We start from the raw sequence: 21149 nt of genomic DNA on the forward strand, positions 1-21149 counted from the left end.
TGGCATCAAGTAATAGTTTGCAGTTAATGTCATCTTGCTGAAATATCTGAACATTTCATTTTTAAAAGTTGTACTGGCTAACAACTAAAGCAACCATGAAGCACAGTCTTCAATTAGCAACAAAGCTAAGGCATTTGACGCAACTGGGTAATACAGAGGAAAGGAAGAGACAGAACCTGGCATAATGTTTTTGTAGCAATAAGTTGCTACAAAACTCATAAGACTCTAAGATAATGCATTTAAAGTCAGAGAAATCAGTAGACTGGATGCAACTAGAGAGAAAAAAATGGGTTGGTCAGAAAGATCCAAAGGATCTTGCCTTCTCTGCCAAGAATTATTTCAAAAAAAGGAAAAAGAGGTGAATATCTTTAAATGTCCTATTAGAACATCCATATACCCATCAAGATATCTGGGCTTTCACTCTTTGCATGGGTCAGGCAGGCCAGCAATAGCCCTCCTTATGCTATGTAGACTATGACGTGGGCTAAGAGGGACTACCAAGTTAAATTTTTCAGCTTGGTGGAAGCACATTTCCTACAGGACAGCTTACAAATTGGGAGGAGTGAGGAGTGTGAAAAGGTCTAGTACATGTTACAAGGGTATCTGTGCGTGCATGTGTGTGTGTGTGTCTGTGTGTGTGCGTGTGGTGGCAGCAGCAGTGATAGCAGCAGCTGCAGGGGTTAGAGGAGTAAAAATAACCATGGACTTGACTCATTATACCCTACAGCCAATGCTCTAATAATGAGATTCTTGATGCCATTGCCCACCTTTGTGTCTCAAATGCTTAGAAGGGTGGACTAGCTAAGCTAGAAGCAAAAGAACTATTCACAGAATGGAATCATTTTGAGAAGAAACAGCTATAACTTAATGCTTGCCTATTGTGTGCCAGACACTGTTCTAGACACTTAACCAGCTCAATTTCTTTTCACAGGAATTGTATGTTACAGATTTGATTTGCCCTTTGTTGCTTATCAAAGGCTTCTTCCATGTACCCTTTAAACATTCCTGGAACAAGACCTTCCTCTCCATTTCCTTCCACCAGTCTGTGACCTAAACAATAGACTTCTCCGGCAGCCTTTTCCCCATTTTGCTTCCTATCATCACTAATGCCAGTTATGTAACGTGTCATTCTTCAATAATATGTATCTCTTAAAGGATAAGTCAAAGCCCCTCCTTTTTTGATGGCACAAAAGGCCCCTGCTATTATCTCCAGGTTTCTAGCTAATTGTTAAAAAATTAATAAAAATCCTAACTTTATTCAGATTTTCTTAGTTTTTAACCTAATGTCCTTTTTCTGTTCCAGGATCTTATCCGGGATACCACATGGCGTTTAGTCATCCAATCCCTTTAGTCTCCTCATGACTGTGACAGTTTCTTAGACTTTGCTCATTTTGTTTTTTTGAGACAGAGTCTCGCTCTGTCACCCAGGCTGGAGTGCAATGGCGCAATCTCGGCTCACTGCAAGCTCCGCCTCCCGGGTTCACGCTATTCTCCTGCCTCAGCCTCCCAAGTAGCTGGGACTACAGGCACCCGCCACCACTCCCGGCTAATTTTTTTTTTTTGTATTTTTAGTAGAGACGGGGTTTCACCGTGTTAGCCAGGATGGTCTCGATCTCCTGACCTTGTGATCTGCCTGCCTCGGCCTCCCAAAGTGCTGGGATTACAGGCGTGAGCCACTTCGCCCGGCCAGACTTTGCTCATTTTTGATGACCTTGGCAGATTTAAGGAGTACTGCTCAGATATTTTGTAGAATATCCTTCGACTAGGATTTGTCTGATTTTTTTTCTCATGGTTAGACTGAGGTAATATGGTTTTAAGTGAACAACCAGAGAAGTAGAGTATCCTTCTCATCACAAATATCAAGGTACATACTATCAACGTGACTTACCACTGCTGATGTTGACCTTGATCACCTGGTTGAAGTAGTATTTGTCAGGTTTCTCCACTGTAAAGCTACTCTTTTTTCCTGCTTTCTGTACTGTACTCTTCAGAAAGAAGTCACTACGCACAGCCCACAGTCAAAGAGGGAGTGGGAGGGGACTGAGCTCCACCTCCTTGAGGGGGGATGTATCTACATAAAGTATTTGGAATTCTTCTGCACAGGAGATTTGTCTCTTTCCCCCATTTATTTATTCATCCAATCACTTACTTATATCCATATGGACTCAGTGATACTTACTTTATGCTCTTGGGGATACTCTAATGCAATGTTATTTGTTTTGTCGTTCTTCAGCCATTGTGGGGGGGCTTTGACCATTACAGGGGCTTTCAGGTTGGCTCTTGTGTCCCTTTGACATCCCCCACATTCTTTTGTCTGTCTGTTTTCTGAGTACTTCCTTACTTTCTGGCATTACAAGATACTCCCTTTTCATCTTGTATATTTCCTGCCCCAGCCCTAGAATTAGCCATTTCTGCAAGGGGCTCTGGTTGTTTTTATCAAAGAATGATAACAGAAACCAAGATCTGGGTGCTGGGTATAATTTTATTTCATGTAAATTGATCTTAACTTAAATAGCCACACGTGGCTAATAGCTACCATACTGAACGGTGTAACTCTTGATCCTGACTGCCATCATCAAAAATATCAAAATACTGGACTCTGTGGACCCAAATGGATCTCATCCCTATGGAACGTGTGTTAATTTGGTTATATGACAAAGGTTCACTTACCCAATAATGAAGCATGAAACAGCAGTCCCCAAGAAGGCATAGGCCAGTATAGATCCAAGATTTCTGAAAAAGTGTCTCTGAATAAAACAAACAAACAAAACCCAGGAATCACATTGTGATTTTCAACAATGAGCTTAAGAAACACATTAAAAGTCTCTAAAAAGTGGAAATCTACTTACTGTTTCCATTACATCAAGTAACAACTGAAGTTACTCCTATATGGTGTTATTTAACCTTAGACATCATGGTTTTAAGTTATCTTCTATACAGCCAGGTACTGAGCAAGTAAGCAAGGACTTAGTAAATTTTCAGACAAAACTGCTCTGGATGATTACATTAAATCACATTAAGTGTGTGTATATGTTGTGCGTGTGTGTGTGAGTAGACCAATCATTTTTATAGATTTAACCCAAACCATTTTACTCAGTGATATAGCACGTCACTTCCAGTTCTGGTGGTACCTCAGAAGATCATCACGGATAGAAGTTTAAAACAAATAAAGTGTGAAGGTGCTATGTCATGAGCTTTCTGCTTAATTTGATATCAGAAAACAGAGTCCTAAATATCTACTCATGGAACCTGAAGCGTCTCCTTATATTCATCTAGATTAATGTCTGAAGCCTGGGAAAGAGGGACAATAGAGATGGATGTGGAGAAATGAGAAACAGATAGTTCCATTTAAGATGGCCAAGTTTATACAAGAAGAAACACATATCAATATCACAGCTGGAAATTATTCAGAAAGTGGCAAAACTACAATCCTTTCAATGCTTTTGCACATTCATTGGTTACCTTAAAAATATAAACACACACACACACACACACACACACACACGGATTTACTTGTTTTACCATGTTGTCTTGGAAGGATTTACTTCTTACAAGTCATTAGGCCTGTGGGATATTTTGACGGAGGAAATTCTGCCTGTTCTTGGGATCCTAAGACACAGTTCTGCCTCCTCAAGGCATAAGCCATTCTCATTTGACAATCAGAACTATTTAACAAAAACAGACAAAAATCTCCCAACACTCTGATCAAACAAGGGCCAGGAATACTTTACCTAAAATTTTTTTAAAAGGCAGGAGAGCCCCAGCATGTCAGCTGAGCAACATCAGAAAAAAACAGGGTGCAGGAAGAAGAACCCAGCCTAGATCAGGCAGCTACCATGAAGCATGACCAGACAAAGGGCTGCAGGCGTCCTCTGGTCTGCATCCCAGACACAGGGCCTTCCCAGTGCTTGCCCCTATCTGAGTCAGTGAAGAAGGTGTTAAGGAATGCCTGCTGCCCCTAAGCCACCTGCTCAGGAGAGAATCCTTCAAGGGCTTGCCATGCTGACAGGCACCGAATGAGGGTGCTGCCTGTACATAAGATGGACACATTATGTTTGCCTCTTAGATAACCGCCTTTTTGTTTTTAATCGAATGCATTTATACACCAATGTTTTGAGAAAATATATATTTCCAAAAAATCAACAGCTGTGAGTCTGCTTCCCTTTAAAATCTCCATAAAGGGCTTCAATCAGGGAGGGCTAGGAGTGTACCAAGAACAAGGCATGAGATGAATGACACTTGTGAGGTATCCAAGAACAAATTTCAATCCCAGATGTGCTTTTCCTTGCCACTCAGCTTTCCTTTGGGTAGATATTCCCATGGTAACTCTGAATATAAATTAGATAAATACATATTCATGACATTAGCCAAAGCAAAAAAATTAGGAATGTAAATCTGCAGCCAAAAATACTTTCATAATATATTCTAAAATCACACACACACACAATTACCCATCTCCCGTTCATATCTGCTGATGTGAGCTGAAACTTAACTGTATTTTGAAAAGCTATACTACCTATTTGTGTATTATGTCTAGTACTTAAACGTATACTTCATAGTTCACAAAGTGTTTTCACATATATTAGCCCATCCAATTCTCACAATGATCTATCTGGAAGGTGTTATTTGGACCATCATATACGAGAGAACCCAAGGCTCAAAGGCATGATGTAAGCTGTTTCAAGTCACACGTCCGCCAAACCAAGCCACAGACTGGAAAGCTGGTCTCCTGACCCCAAAGCATCATGCTCTCACTGCGCAAGCTGCCCTGCTACCCAGCTCTTCGATTCCCACTTCTCTTTGGGAAAGAAAGGACAGGAGGTGTCCGGTAAAATCCTAGATCTTTCATCCCACCCTTATTTGGTTACAATACAGCCATGACTAGTTCAGAATCTCCCTTACTTTTCCTCTGCAATTATAAAATGACAAGAAGAGACAAAAGGAGATGATGGCATGCCCTGGCAAAGTCTTCAAAAATATAAGCCCAAGACAGGCCAGGATGAGAAGTTTTGCTTTGGTGAAAATCTACCTGATATCCCAATTTCTAGCTGTACCATTCTAAGCCTCACACTGCTACTCCTTGGGAAATCCTATCCCCTCCCATTCCTCACTGGCAAGTTTTAACATGTTATTGTATATGTGTGTGTGAGTGAGGGAGAGAGAGAGAGAAAGAGAGAGAGAGAGAGTGAATGTGTGAGTGTGTGTGTGTGTGTGTGTGTGTGTGTGTGTGTGTGTTTGGTGGGGGAGTCCACCAATAACGGCTTCTATGGGTGAATTATTTCCCTGCCAAGGCCCTCTAAGCAAACCATGAGTGGTAGCACAAAATCAAAGCTAAATCCAATGAGAACTTTTTTCAAGTCAGAAAGCCCAGGTCTGCATGATAGCTATATGATGTGAATGGTGAAGTATTTATTACACATTTCACTGACAACAGGTTTCATCAGAGATGGCAACCATATTAAGGACCAACTATTTAGGTGCTTTTATAGGGACAATTTAAAAAGGAAAGAGACTAAACTAATAGTTCATAACCTGAAAGACTAGCTGTGATATTATGATGTGTATGTACTGATTTTCATCTACAGTTCCTGGCTCATAAACTCCCATAGCTCTTGTTACAGTCTTTTGTTGTAATGCTGGGCACTTTAGGCCTCAGAAGCAGGTAGCAAAAAAATAGAATCCCTCTGACCTTCTCTTGCCCTCCTTTCATCTGCTCCTTTTTTGTCCCAAGGCAGGCCATAGAAACTAAAAATATACTCTAATTTTCTCCTGCCTTTTTGAAGTAGGTCATAAGACCCTCACTTCAGAAGGGATCCTGCCCCACACTGGGGAGGAAGGAATGCCACACAGAGAGGCCAAGAAGAATCTGAACACACAGGCCTTGCTGGGTTTCCCCACTCAGTCTATCAGCATTACATCACATCCCTTTTGTCCAATCACTTTTCTACATGGTTGTCAATCACGCCTATGCAATGAAACCTCTGTAAAAGGTTCAAAAGGATGGGGTTCCGAGAGCTTCCAAACAGCTGAATACATGGAGGTTCCTGGACGGTGGTGTCCCGGGAGGGCATGGAAGTTCTGTGCCCCTTTCTCCACACCTTGCCTTATGCATCTCTTCATCTGTATCCTTTGTAATATCTTTTATAATAAACTGGTAAATATGAGTGTTTCCCTGAGTTCTGTGAGCCACTATAGCAATGTAATGAAACTCAAAGAGGGGGTCGTGGGAACCCCAACTTGAAGCCAGGCAGTCAGAAGTCCCAGACTTGTGACAGGTGTCTGAGGTGGGGCGGGGGGCAGTATTGCGGGACTGAGCCTTCCGTGGGATCTGGCATTATCTCCAGGTAGATAGTGTCAGAACTGAACTGGAGGACACCCAGCTGGTGTCCGCTGCAGAATTCATTGCTTGTTTGCTGGTGGGAAGAAATCCCTCCCACATTTAATCACAGAAGTCTTCTGTGTTGTTACTGTAGTGTGAGAGCAGAGAAAAACCAATTTGTGAGTTTTTTTCCCACTCAGGCTAGCATCTCAAAAACAAATTGGGAACTGGCAAAGCCTGTGAGGTGTTTTTCTTTTGAGAAAATGGTGCTGATAAAGGGAAGGTTCTGCAAAAACTAAAATGTCTTTCAACCATCATAGTGGCTTTCACAACCCATGATTTGGTTTCATTTTAAAACAACTATAACTGATTATACATTAAGATTAGTTATGTAAAATATCAAATTACTCATCACCCATTTGATCTGAAGAAGAGTTCCCAAATTCTCCACTTACGTAAAAAATAACGTTATTTATACCCATAATAACCATCTCCTATCTACTACATGTCAATAGATGACATACAAATTCGGATGACCCTGGCAACCCCAGAGTAGTCAGGAAAACAATATAGTCTTTTTTGTACAGAAAACCTAAATCCAGAGGCAATAAGGCACAAAAGAACAACTCTGGGCCCTGGAGTCAGACAGAGAGGGTATCACCTTGACTCAGTCGCACGTTATCTACGTAACCTCATATGCATCATTAATCATTCTGAGCTGAGATTCATCATCAGTAAAACACAGGACACTCTACATGTGAGTACACAAATGCACTGGGCTGGCGTGCAGAAACACACAGCCTCCGTTCCTCAAGCACCTATTATGCAGACAGAACTTATGTTTCATTCCTCTCCCCCTTCCCCTCCTGCCCTGAAGGTTATGCAGTAAGGAGGGGTCACTTGATCTCTGAAAGAGGAAGTGAGTTTGACCCTGACTTGTAGTCTTGACCCTGTTGTGCAAGGTGGGGAATGGTTCTTGCTCCTGTAGCCTCCATGCTATGAGCGAAAGAGGCAGCTTTGCGCAGGCCCAACAATTTCTAGGATCTCTCCATTTCAGCCTCCTTAGGTGTAACTGTGACTGACCTGGTGGCTAAAGGGTACCTGTCCTCAATTCATGAGGTAGGTTGTAAGCAGCCCCATTACTAAAGGCTAAGTGACATACTCCAACATGCATTTACCAGGGACTTAGGATCATAAATCAATCATTTAATCACAAGTTAACTCCTTGTATCTGTTTATCGATGAGTTGGAAACCTGGAGGAGAAGCAGTGTGAACTAATCTTCAATCACCATCACCTTCTTACAGAGTTTCTGTGAAGATTAGAAAGAATGGATGTAAAAACAGAAATAAAGAATATCCGTTCCTAATACACAGCAAATGCTCTGTAAACTATATTTATGTTGGTTGGAAATTGTTTAAAAATCATCTGAAAAGTGCAGAGTGGCTTTGATAGAAAACCCAGCCTGATGGGCCGGCATCCTCTCATAAAATGAATTGGGATGTGTTCCCTCTTCTATTTTCTGAAAGAATTTGTATAAGATTGGTATTATTTCTTCCATAAATGCTTGATATAATTCACCAGTAAAGCCATATGGGTGTGTGGAAAGGTTTTTCATTATAAACTCAATTTATTTAATATAGGTCTGTTCAAGCTTTCCATCTCAGGTCAGTTTTGATAATTTATGTCTTTCAAGGAATTTGTCCATTTCACCTGGGTTGCCAGATTTATTTTTCTTTTTTTGAGTTGTTTTTCATGGCAAGATCTCATCATGATGTTGTCAAACTTATTGGCACAAAAATTGTTCATAGTATTCCCTTATTATCCTTTTAATATCTGAAGGGTCTGTACTAAAGTCCCTTCTTTTATTCCTAATACAGGTAATTTGTTTCTTTCCTCCTTTTTTCTCAACTGACCTAGCTAGAGTTTATCAGTTTTGGAGGCATTCTCTAGATCCTAAGGATGTTGTTGAGTTTTATTGTCAGGCAAAATCTCTCTTCTCTAGACTCACTGAAAGGGTTTCCTTTAGTCCTCATCCAGAAAGAGAGCTGAAACAAGTTCCACAGCTGTTACCTGCCTTTGGGGAGGCTTAATTTTCAGACAATATTACCACAATGGGAGAGGGAGGGAGCCATCCATAAATATTTGTAAAGATATTTGGCATTTGTTTTTATTTATTTATTTATTTATTTATTTATTTATTTATTTATTTTTTTTAGAGACCGGGTCTTGCTCTGTGGCCCAGACTGGAGTACAGAGACACAATCAAGGCTCACTGCGGCCTCAAACTCCTAGGCTCAAGCTCCCCACCTCAGACTCCTCCAAGAGTAACTAGGACCACAGGCATGTACCACCATGCCCAGCTAATTTTTTTGCTTTTTGTAGAGGCAGGGTCTTGCTATGTTGCCCAGGCTGGTATTTAGTATTTTAAATAACTAGAAGCTCTGGCCCAACCTTGCTGTCTAGCACGATGACCCTCAGTAATAAGGATACTTAGGTTCTTTAAAACTTTTTATTTTGGAATAATTATGATTCACATAAGTTGCAAAGATTAAGTACAGAGAGGTCTCATGTACCCTTCACCCAGTTTCCCCCAATGGTTACATCTTACATAACTATGGTACAATATCAAAACCAAGAAACTAGCATTATATGTATTATGTGTGTGCATAGTTCCCTATCATTTAATCAAATGTGTAGATTTGCATAACTACCACCACAATCAAAATACACAACTGTTCCATCACTCTGAAGATGTCCCTCATGCTACCCCTTTATAAGCACCCCCACCCCAATGCCCCCACCATCCCTATTCACTGGCAACCACTAATTTGTTTCTCATTTCTATAATTTTGTCATTTCTACAATGTTATATAAATGAAATCACAGAGTATATAACCTTTTGAGATTGGATTTTTTTCACTCGGCATAATGCCTTTGAGATTCATAAAGGTTGTTGGGTGTATTAATAGGTTGTTCTGTTTTATTGTTGAGTAATACTCTACGACATGGATATACCATAGTTTGTTTAACCATTCACCTATTACAGAACATTTTGGTTGTTTCCAGTGTTTGTCTATTACAACTTGGTATGAACAATCATGTGTAGGTTTTTATGTGAACATAAGTTTTCACTCCTCTGGGATAAATCCTTAGGAGTGAAATTGTGGGTCATATGGCAATTTCAACTTTAGTTTTATTAGAAACTGCCAACTTGTTTTCCAGAGTGGCTGTACCATTTTACCTTCCCACTGGCAATGTATGGGAGTTCCAGATTTTAAAACAGAAATGAATCATTGATGAGAAGTCAACTATAGTCTCTGCGTGGGTGCAGAACAAAGTAATAAGCAATCTGGGAGAAGAAAAATAACTAGAAAATTATGCAGGTAAATTAACACAGAGATTCACATGATTTCAGAAATACTGGCAAAAACATCTTACCTTCTTTAAGCTGTATCCAGCATGAAAAATAATTGGAGGCAGAAGAATGTTGAAAAATACTTCTGGATCGAATGTTACCTGAAAGTTTAAAAAGAAAAAAAAGCCAATTTTTTATTTAACTCCAATTCATGCTATAATATCTGCTTAATATTTGAAGCCATTGACTAAAGTTTGAATATTTAGAGCAAACAACATAAATGTGAAAAATCATGGACTTATCCCAGAGGAGAAGCTATGACTCCCCATGGACTGGCATGCTCTTCTCCCCGTAACACTTTTGCTCTTATGATCTTGCTTGTGCTGTTTTAAAACATAATAAGACACAACAGTTTCATGCAATTTTGAGAACTCACAGAAAGCTTCTGGCCAGTGTTTTTCATAAAAACATCTTGGCCAGGCACGGTGGCTCATGCCTGTAATCCTAGCACTTTGGGAGGCCAAGGCGGGTAGATCACAAGGTCAGGAGTTCGAGACCAGCCTGGCCAATATGGTGAAACCCCATCTCTACTAAAAATACAAAAATTAGCCAGGTGTGGTGACAGATGCCTGTAATCCCAGCTACTTGGGAGGCTGAGGCAGGAGAATCACTTGAACCCAGGAGGCAGAGGTTGCAGTGAGCTGAGATCGCACCACTGCACTCCAGCCTGAGCAACAGAGCGAGACTCCATCTCAAAATCTTGATTTTCATCACACGTTTATAAAGGCTCAACTGCAATAAAAGATGCCGTCATGATTCTTTATTAACTTCCTGGATCCCCTCACAGAATCCTTTATAGACAAAATTGTGCTGAATTTAAGTCTCTTTTGAGTGACCAGCCTTCTGTGACACTTGATGTAGCCTAAATCAAAGTCACCAGTGATGTTAGTGGCTCCTGAACATCAGCATAAATTGGGCAACTTTAAAGGAACTGAAATTTCTTGTAGGTTTGATACAGGGAAATTAATCAAATTACTCTGAAACTTTTAGAGAACAAAGTTTTATCATATCCAGAAAAAAATTAAGCATGCTATAAACATGCTAATCTTTTTAAAGAATTTGTTCACGCTGGTAGATTATTTGGCTTGTGTTTCAATTATTTTTAAACCTTCATTCTAGTTATTAAATGTTAACTTATTTGTTTAGAAACTGGAGGTGTTAATCAGCCTAATAAAAGTAGGTTCTTTCAAATGATGCTTTATTCTCTCTTCTTGTTAAAGATAAGAGTGTTCTGCAAAGCAGGGAATGTCAGAATGAGAAGGAGCCTTGGACAGTACCTACCCAATATGAGGACACTGGGCCCAAAGGCAGTGAAAATTGCTGGATGCCACCAAACCCAATAATGTACAAACTAGCACAAGGGTTTTCTGACACTCAGTCCAATGCTCTTCTTATCAACCAAGCTATGTCAACATGTCTCTTTTCCCTCAACTAGCAACAATCATCCTGGCCTTGTTTGTTCTCCCACCTTTGCTTTGTGCAGCAAAATTTTAAACAGAGGGGATTTAAATAAACAGGTTTCTAAAGATAAGAGAGCAAAAGTCAGCTTCATCTTCTATTATGACCTGAAAGATGGAAATGTGTTGGTATCATTTCCCTCTTCCCCCATCTTATCCAATATGAAGGGCTCAAGCTGCCATTTCCAAACAGCCATTAAGTGTGGTATTTACATTGGATTTCATTCTCAGCTGTGCTGAATTTCAGAATGTTTATGAAAACCCCATGCTTTCTTATGAAGAGTTGAGAGCAAAGAGTGCTGCCATTAGGGACACAGAAAAGATGGTCATGTTTAATGCTCCAGGTGGAGAATAATTTTCCTTAAGGATTAGAGTAGATTCCAAAAACAACAATAATTTAATTTCTGGAGCACAGGCTACACTCTGCCTTTCACTGTCAGCCTTCACATACCTTAGCCTTGTGCTGTATTAAAATGGGCTCCCCACAACCTGGATCTCCCAAGACCGCTATACAGAAGGCTTCCTTCTGATAAACCCTGGTCTATAAGGTAATGGAGTATACATCAATTAATACAGATCTCTTGCTTATCCTGGAAATTACCCATGCAAGATGTATAATGCTTTTTCATGTGGACTATGTTGCTACCCCAACATTAAATGAAAATGCTTGGACTCAAATTCTAAGACAACAAGATCTTCTTCTTCCCCTGAAGATTCATTAAGCCTCTGGCATCAATCACTGATAAGAGTAAGCACTCAAATATTTGTAGGATATAGCAAAAGAACCATGAAGAACTAAGAATTACCCTTCTGAATACTGAATAAATTAAGCTAAAAGTGAAATCAATCTTATTTTAAGAAAGTAGCAATATCATCCCTAAACCACAGGAAGGATAAGAGACATAGCAAAGAGGAGATGGTGGCTGGATAAATGAGCTGAGTGGGGACGTACAAATCCATTGCACAATCAGTGGCCCATTTCAGCTACAGATGCTAACAGACCCACAAAGGTCACCAGCTGAAAGGCTCAAGTTGAAGATCTGGTTCTTCCTTCTCCTTATCATGGACCAAAAAGCTTTGTAACAAAACAGAGAGCCAGGAATGTTACGGATAATCCAGGAGTTTGGAAGGATTTCTCTCCACAAGGTCAAGACAAGTCAGGGAATCAACAACCATGTCAGGACAAGGATGGCTGAGTGTCCCCAGCTCACCTTCCGTAGCATATCATTCTGCTCTACGCTGTTGATCTTGCCAGGACTGATTTCTCCTTTCAGAGTGTATTCGAAGAACTTTCCGCTGACATTCACTAATAAGGTACTGAAGGCCCTGTCTTCCTGAGTGCAGCTGAGTGATTTGTCACGGCCACTGGTAGCAGGGGTACCATACCTCAGGATCACCCCAACGATGAGCCCTGAAAGAGTGGAAAAAAACTCATCAGGCCTGAGGAAGGATAGAGAAAGTGTGGAAATAATGGCATAGTTGACTTTCAACAACTAAGAAATGCAGCAGTAATCTTAGAAACTGGGCATGGGGTATGTATTTTAGGAGAAACTGCATGGGCCTTCAGGATTGAAAGGGTTAAGCATCCATCTATTCTGGTCCGATTTAAGTTGCTCGGCCACCAGGAGGACAAGGTGGGACAGTACCTTCAGTGGTATTATGACACTGTGAGCACTTTTTTGTTTTTTGAGTGGAGTCTCGCTCTCTCACCCAGGCTGGAGTGCAGTGGCGTGATCTGGGCTCACTGCAACCTCCGCTTCCCAGGTTCAAGCAATTCTCCTGCCTCAGCCTCCCAAGTAGCTGGGACTACAGGCACCCACCACTACACCTGGCTAATTTTTTTTTTTTTTTTTGTATTTTTAGTAGAGACAAGGTTTCACTATGTTGGCCAGGCTGCTCTCGAACTCCTGACCTCAAGTGATCTGCTGGCTTCAGCTTCCCAAAGTGCTGGGATTACAGGTGTGAGCCACCACATCCAGCCAGCCCTGTGACCACTTTTAACACCTGAGCATGTCTCATTTCTCAGGCTTCTAGTGGAGGAAGATGGGATGACAAGCAGCAAAGATTTTTCTGGCCAGGACAGCACAAAGCAGAACTGCTGAGCTCTTTCATTTCACTCAGCAGCATCCCTCAAGCCAGTCCTGTTGCCATGTGCCAGCAAGGACCAGGCCACTGGAATTTCTAGTTGCTATAAATGTAACTTGCTTTGCCACGCATCAGAGGAAAGGGGAGAAAAAAGAAATTCTTTTGCTTAGGTCATTTGAAACACTGGTATCATGGAGAAGGTAATTACACCCCTTGGGAAGTGAAACACTGCAGTGTACATTTGAGGAGTCAGGATTCAGGGGCTGGAGAGCTGGCTTCTTGGGGCTGTAGCTATGAGATGGCTAAGATCATCAGCTACAAGTATGTAAGTCTCATACCCTTCTTAGTAGGGCTCTCCCATTAGGAAAAATAAAAACAGCAAGATCATGTATAAGCATTCAATTCTGTGAATAAGGAAGGAGTGTGGCTCCCTGGACCTGAACACGAGTCAGACATGCCCAAGTAAAAGTGAGTGAAAGATTAAAAAACAAAAACAAAAACAAAAAACCAGCCATAAATCACTATCAGACACTTTCTATAATTCTCTAGAAGGAAAATTTCAGACTTCTCTCTAAATTCAGTTCTTTGCTGGCAATATTAAAAGACAGAATGATATATTTACTTCCTCATCTCATTTTGCCATTAATGGAGAAAGTTGCATGAGAAAAAGAACGATGTTTACTGTCTTCCATGTGTAATGTTCTATAATGTCTCTTATCACCAAGATATATAAGAACTCACAAGACATTGTTGAATAGCAAATAAAATATAAAATCTAGAAAAATATAGTTCTTTGAGCCAAAATCTGCATCTGTGTTGTGTTATTATAATTATTATAGACCCATATTAACAGATACTTGCAGTTTGTTGACTTGTAATAAAACAACTTGATTTTTTTTACAACTTAAAAATGAGTTTCTTAATAATCTCAATCTGACCAGATACGAAACAATTTGAAAACCTTTAAAGGCATATAAGAAAAACCAGACCTTTTATTTTATTTTATTTGTTTTTTGAGACAGAGTCTCACTTTGTCACCCAGGCTGGAGTGCAGTGGTGCAATCTCGGCTTGCTGCAACCTCCGCCTCCCAGGTTCAAGCAATTCTCCTGCCTCAGCCTCCCGAGTAGCTGGGACTACAGGCATGTGCTATCACACCCGGCTAATTTTTGTATTTTTAGTAGAGACGGGGTTTCACCATGTTAGCTAGGCTGGTCTCGAACTATTGACCTCTGGTGATCCACCCACCTCGGCCTCCCAAAGTGCTGGGATTACAGGCGTGAGCCACCATGCCTGGCCCCAGACCTTTTAAAAAACATATTTAAAAAAACATATTTATCATTACCAAAAAGAGATGTCTGTAGGGAAAAGTAATGAAAGCTCCATAACTCAGATAGTGCTAGCTGTCTGGTAAATGGGCCAAAAGCAGTCACTTAAGGTCTTCAGAACCAATCTTTTGTTCAGGTCTTATTGCTGGAATTTATATTAATTTATTCCTGTAGGATGACAAACCAGATGACACTAGAAATGGTTGGCTGGCATTTACTCTGTCCTGCTCTGCTCAGCCTTGGCAACGGACTTCCTAGCTGTCAGTCTCTTTGCCATCTTGTGGTTGAGGGTTTTCTGGGTGTCTGTGCTGGTAACTGAAGTTGGGGGGTGCCTACAATGACATGGCTGCTGGCCTTGGGTGTTCATTACTGTTCTAGGTGAGGAGGGGCCCTGGAGATTCGTGGTCTGTAACCCCAATACGTAATCTGTCTCACTGACCTACCTCTTCTCCTTCACCCTGGTTGTCACCACCCTCCATCACTTGTCTCTGCACAGGAGGGTTAGAACACTCTGGTCAAGAATCATAGGGTCTCTGCAAGGGAGGAGGCATCTTCTGTGTGCTGTAAGGCCTGACGTTGAAGGGAACTCTCCAATCCTTCTTTTCCCCACTCTCATTGTTCTGGTAATTGTGCTGGTGACCGTGTGGAAGACCCCCATGATGCAGACAACATCTATAATGGCTTCAGTCTACTGCATCTGTACTGCCTGGCACTGGAACTCCACCAGGGCCTGCAATCTTTGCTGCCTGTGTACCGTTTTCTCCTTCAACATCGAACTCCACAGCTTCTCCATCCCCTCTACTGCCAGGGTGTTTCCTGGGGGTTATTCTTCTTTATGACAATCTGGCATACAAATACATCTCACCCAGTGTCATTCCTGTGGATGAAACCATATATATTTCTTACACTGAACCATCTTACTGTTCCCAAACTTTCACTGGGATAACCTTCTTGTCCTGTTTGCAGGCTGCCACTCCCTCTGCCTCTGCCCATGGTGTCATGCCAAGTGTCTCAGCCTCACTGCTCATGTTGGCGGTCACAGTAATGGTGACTGGGGCCAGCTGTGGCAGCAGTGGCCCCTTTGCAGGTGTGACGGTAATGAGATTGGTGGCAGTGGAGCTGTTCAGGGCTCTGGGGGGCTCTCTCTCCACTCTAGATGGAACTCTGTGATGCTTTTTAGTCTTATTTCACTCCCTGGTTAGACAGTTATTTTCTGACGAAGTTTTACATGGCAAAGACGACTCTAGCCCTTCAACACTCATCATAATACAGGATGATCTGCAGCATCTGGAGGCAGCTATTTGGAACATGATTTAACTTAAATTGTCATCAGGAAGCCAAAATAAGTCATTTACAGACTATCTTTCTCCTAAAAATCAGAACCTGCTTCATGTAACTCATTGTTTCTTGACTTTTCTAACCTCATTATTAGCAGAGCTAATGGAAAGACTGAAGCATACTAGCAAAGGTCCTCATGAATACTACTCTAACAAGAGAGGGTTTATATTTGTAGACAAATTCCTCAATTACAGGAAACATTCTTCAACTCTCTTCCAGTAATCATCACTATCATATTTACAATCATCACCAGATGACGAATATTGCTTTTTAAAGTTGTAAAACCTTTTCTTCTCTACCCTGGGCCCAATGCGCTCATATTAAAGATGGAAGGGAGACAGCGAAGGTGGTGATGCTGCCCCCTTGTGGTTAAAATATGGCAACACAAAACACCACAGCAGAGATGTAAGGTTAACACCATCCTGACAGTTTTGACCAAAAATATACCAAGCCACAGGGTACACCACTAACTCAAGGTAGAGTTTGGGTACCTCCCCAGACATTTTTGATTCATATTTATTACCACTATATTCCATGGCATGATATTAAGTTCATATTTGGCGTTTTCCAGTTGAAGAAAGAATAGGATATTAGAACTGCAGGAAGGTAATTAGGTGAGAAAATGATAAAGACTTGGAGAAAACATGAACAGCATATTTTCATCTGCTGGATCTCGGAGACATCCTGACAGGGAACTGTGAAGTGATCATAGCTACAAGGAATTAAAACATGCACTAGATTTTTTTTTGAAAGCTTCAGAAAGTTCAGTATTCATAAAAAATGATGGAGAGCAACAGAAGCACTAATGATTTGACCAGATTAACAGCCTAGTGTTCTAGATCACAAAGAGAAATAACCTACTGTGTGTTTGGGCCAGGGAAAATAGCACATAAAATGTCAGCTGATAAAGAGACAATCACTGATTTCATAGGTACATTACTAATGAAAGAATTGTTTTGAACTTTTACAGAAAGCAAATATGGATGAAATTCCTTTGACATTTGATGTGGCTTAAAACAAGATGGTAAACTCCAAAGGGGCAAAAATTCGAGACTGTTTCAACTTGTGGATATGAAAAAAACTCACTTCACAACTGTACTTGCATATATATAGTTTATGTATGTGCTTATCCAAAACTTGGTAGTATGATGAAGGAATATAATCATGAGAGCAACGTGTGGTTTAAAAATCCCACGGGTTCATTAAAGAAACCAGCTCCCATTGGTCTGGTGCCAGTTTTCCTTTTGTGGCTGAGGCTGTTGGGAGGAGAGCTGAACAAGTGGACATGGTGAGGTTTAATTCTAGACAGCCATCCATCAGCTACAATATTTAAATGTCTATGTTAATAAGCCTTTGTTACGGAGGAGAACAGGTACGTGGGTGCACTGTTCTTTAGTGAGACCTCATTTTTTCTTATGTAAGGTACTGAGGGTAGATGATCACCTGATCAGTGTGGCCACCACTGTGGAGTTTTTTACAGCACAGTAGGGGTTGTTATGAGTTTTAAAGCTTCATCTGAAATTCCAAGAAAAGAAAGTATCTCATTTTGCATCCAGTTACACAGTGTTTGAAGATGGTGATAACTATTTCTAATTCAATGAATAAAGAGAATCCAATGGATTCCAGCAGTTGACAATGACTTTTCAGGTTTGGGGGTAATTTACATGACTTGGATTTTGAGAATGAATATTACAGCCCTTTCAATACCTTGTTCTACTTGTTCTGCTACTTATGCAGCTGTGTTATTCGTTGATATATTAGTTTCAAGGAGAATTCATTCAAAATATTTTTGTTCCTTGTTTTGAATATGTGGTGAAACTAAAAAGCAATTTTATTAAGGTACAATTTACATACCATAAGATTCACCCATTTTAGAGTATACTATTCAATGATTTTTAGTATATTCACAGAGTTGCACAATCATCACTGCAATCTGATTTTGAAACATTTCCATCTGCAGTCACTTCCTGCTTCCTACTCCAATTCCCAGGCAACTACTAATCTACCTTCTGTACTATAGATTTGCCATTTCTGGACTTTTAATATAAATGGTGTCATACAATATGTAGCCTCTTGTGTCTGGCTTCTTTCACTTAGTGTGTTTTCAAGGTTTATCTATGTTGGAGGCATGTATCAGTACTTCATTCCTTTTTATTGCCAAATAGTATTCCACTGTACCAGTGTATCATATTTTATTTGTCCATTAACTAATCAATAAATATTTGAGTTGTTTCCCTTTTTTGTTAATGTGAATAACGCTGCTATGAACATTTGCATACAAGTCTGTGGACATGTTTTCATTTCCCTAGAGTAGATACCTAGGAGTGGAACTGCTGTGTCATATGATAAATCTATGTTTAATATTTTAGAAACTGCCAAACTACATTGGGAAAATGTATTGTTTTACATTCTCGCCAGCAACACATGAGAGTTACAGTTTGTTGGCCGGGCGCAGTGGCTCACACCTGTAATCCCAGCACTTTGGGAGGCCGAGGCGGGCAGATCACCTGAGATCAGGAGCTCGAGACCAGCCTGACCAACATGGAGAAACCCCATCTCTACTAAAAATACAAAATTAGCTGGACGTTGTGGCACATGCCTGTAATCCCAGCTACTCGGGAGGCTGAGGCAGGAGAATCGCTTGAACCTGGGAGGTGGAGGTTGCGGTGAGCCAAGATCGTGCCATTGCACTCTAGCCTGGGCAACAAGAGCGAAACTCCGCCTCAAAAAAAAAAAAAAAAAAAAAAAGAGTTATAGTTTGTTTACGGGCACAGCAGCACTTGTTATTGTCTTATGATCATACCTGTTTTAGAGAATGTTCAGAGGTATCTCATTGTAGTTTTAATGTGCATTTCCCTAATGCCTAAAGATGCTGAGCATCTTTTTATGTGCTTATAGGCCATTGTATATCTTCTTTGGTGAAATGTCTCATCATTCAAATCTCTTGCCATATTTTAACTCAGGTTGTCTTATTGAATGGTAAAAAAAAAACCCAAACTTTTTGTTTTCTGGATAGAAGTCCCTTATTGAAAATACAATTTGAAAATATTTTCCCCAAATCTATGACCTATATTTTTCCTTTCTTTTTTAAAATTTCTCTGATGTTGTCTTAAAAACTTTTTTTGCTTTATTGTTATACAATGAATTATTTTTTCTTTTGGTGTACAGTTCTATGAATTTTAACACACATATAGATTCATGTAAGCACCACTGCAACAAGGATACCAAATAGTTCTACCACTCCCCCAAAACTCTCTTGTACTATCTCTTCACACTGATACCTTCATCCTACATATTAACCCCAGCAACCACTGTTTTTTGTTTTGTTTTGTTTTGTTTTTTCCATTAATACAGTTTTGTCTTTGCAAGGTTAAATACATGGAACCATGCAGTATGTAACCTTTTGAGACTGGCTTCTCTCACTCAGCATAACACCTTTGAGGTTCATCCAAGTATTGTGTGAATTAACACTTCATCTCATTTTACTGCTAAGTTGTATTCCATTGTATAAACACTCACCTACTGAGGGATATCTGGCTTCTTTCCAGCTTTTGGCTGGCACAAATAAAGCTGCCATGAACACCCATGAATAAGTTTTTATATGAACATGTTTTCATTTCTCTAAGGTAAATACCCAGAGTGGGACTGCTCGGTCATATGTGCAGCATATCTTTAACTTTATGAGAAACTGCAAGCCATTTCTCAAAGTAATTATGCCTTTTTTTTTTCAGTTCTTTTTTTTTTTTGTTTAAGTTCTGGGATACATGTGCAGAACGTGCAGGTTTGTTACATAGGTATACATGTGCCATGGTGGCTTGCTGCACCTATCAACACATCATCTAGGTGTTAAGCCCCGCATGCATTAGATATTTGTCTTAATGCTCTCCCTCCCCTTTCCCCCTACCCCCTGACAGGCCCTGGTGTGTGATGTTCCCCTCCTTCTGTCCATGTGTTCTCATTGTTCAACTCCCACTTACGAATGAGAACATGCGGTATTTGGTTTTCCGTTCCTGTGTTAGTCTGCTGAGAATGATGGCTTCCAGCTTCATCCATGTCCTTGCAAAGGACATGAACTCATTCTTTTTTATAGCTGCATAGTATTCCATTGTATATATGTGCCACATTTTCTTTATCCATTCTATCAAAGAAATACCATTTGACCCAGCAATCCCATTACTGGGTATATACCCAAAGGATTATAAATCATTCTACCATAAGGACACATGCACACGTATGTTTACTGCAGCACTATTTACAATAGCAAAGACTTGGAACCAACCCAAATGCCCAACTATACCATTTTTTAACCACTGTCCCCTACAGCATCATATGAGGGTTCTAGTTGCTCCACATCCTCATCAACATTTGGTATTGCCAATATCTCTCATTTTAGCCATTCTATTGTAATAGGTGTGTAGTGGTATTTCACCATACTTTAAATTTGCATTTCCCTAATGGCTAATGATGTTGAATATCTTTTTGTGTACTTATTGGCAATCCTAATACCCTCTTCAGAGAAATGTTTCTTCAAGTTATTTGCCCATTTTAAAAACTGGGTTGTTTTCTTATGGGTTCCTTACATATTCTGGGTTCCCTTATACATTTTGGGTTCCTTATATATTCTAGATACAAGTCCTTTGTCAGATATATGATTTGCAAATATTTTCTACCAGACTGTAGCTTGTCTGTTCAGCCTCTTGACATTGTCTTTGGCAGAGCAAAATTTTTTTACTCTGATAGATTAAATCTAATTTATCAATTTTATTTTATTGCTTGTGGCTCTGGTATCATATCTAAAAAACACTTGTCTAACCCAAAGTTATGAATATTTCTTATGTTTTTAAGTGTTTTATAGCCTTGATGCTTACATTTAGATCTCTGATACAATCTGAGTTAACTTAGTGTGTATGGTGTCAGGTTAAGGTCCAAATTCATCCTTTTGCATACGGGTATCTAATTGCTCCAGCACCATTTGTTAAAAATACGGTCTTTTCTCCAGTGAATTCTCTTGGTACCTTTGCTGAAAATCAACTGACCATAAACACAATGGTTTATTTCTGGAGCTGGTGGGAGAAATGGGAGCTGGTGGTCACTGCAGTCTATTCCACCTGCCTGTGATAAATCATCCAGAACATGGATCTGGCAGGGATGGGAGCAATCTTAAATGCCATAGACACCTACTATTCTTACCAAGATTCAGTAGATTT

At 40.2% G+C, this 21149-nt stretch overlaps 1 protein-coding gene across 16 annotated transcripts in view; it reads right to left on the reverse strand.

The window, feature by feature from the left end:
• The window catches only part of SLC9A7 (solute carrier family 9 member A7), a 159734-nt gene that overhangs the window by 70458 nt on the left and 68127 nt on the right, over window positions 1-21149 (reverse strand). For all 16 annotated transcript variants that reach the window (XR_010154798.1, XR_010154797.1, XR_010154796.1 and 13 more), the window contains 3 exons: window positions 12405-12604; window positions 9760-9837; window positions 2671-2747 (listed from right to left, as the gene is read on the reverse strand). Coding sequence is in view for 13 of the 16 variants with exons in the window: in XM_016942709.3 (XP_016798198.1) it covers window positions 2671-2747; window positions 9760-9837; window positions 12405-12604 (355 nt within the window). In the remaining 3 variants the exon portion in view is untranslated. The remainder of the gene's footprint in view (window positions 1-2670; window positions 2748-9759; window positions 9838-12404; window positions 12605-21149) is intronic.

Source organism: Pan troglodytes, chromosome X (genome assembly GCF_028858775.2).
Source record: "Pan troglodytes isolate AG18354 chromosome X, NHGRI_mPanTro3-v2.0_pri, whole genome shotgun sequence".
Taxonomy (NCBI): domain Eukaryota; kingdom Metazoa; phylum Chordata; class Mammalia; order Primates; family Hominidae; genus Pan; species Pan troglodytes.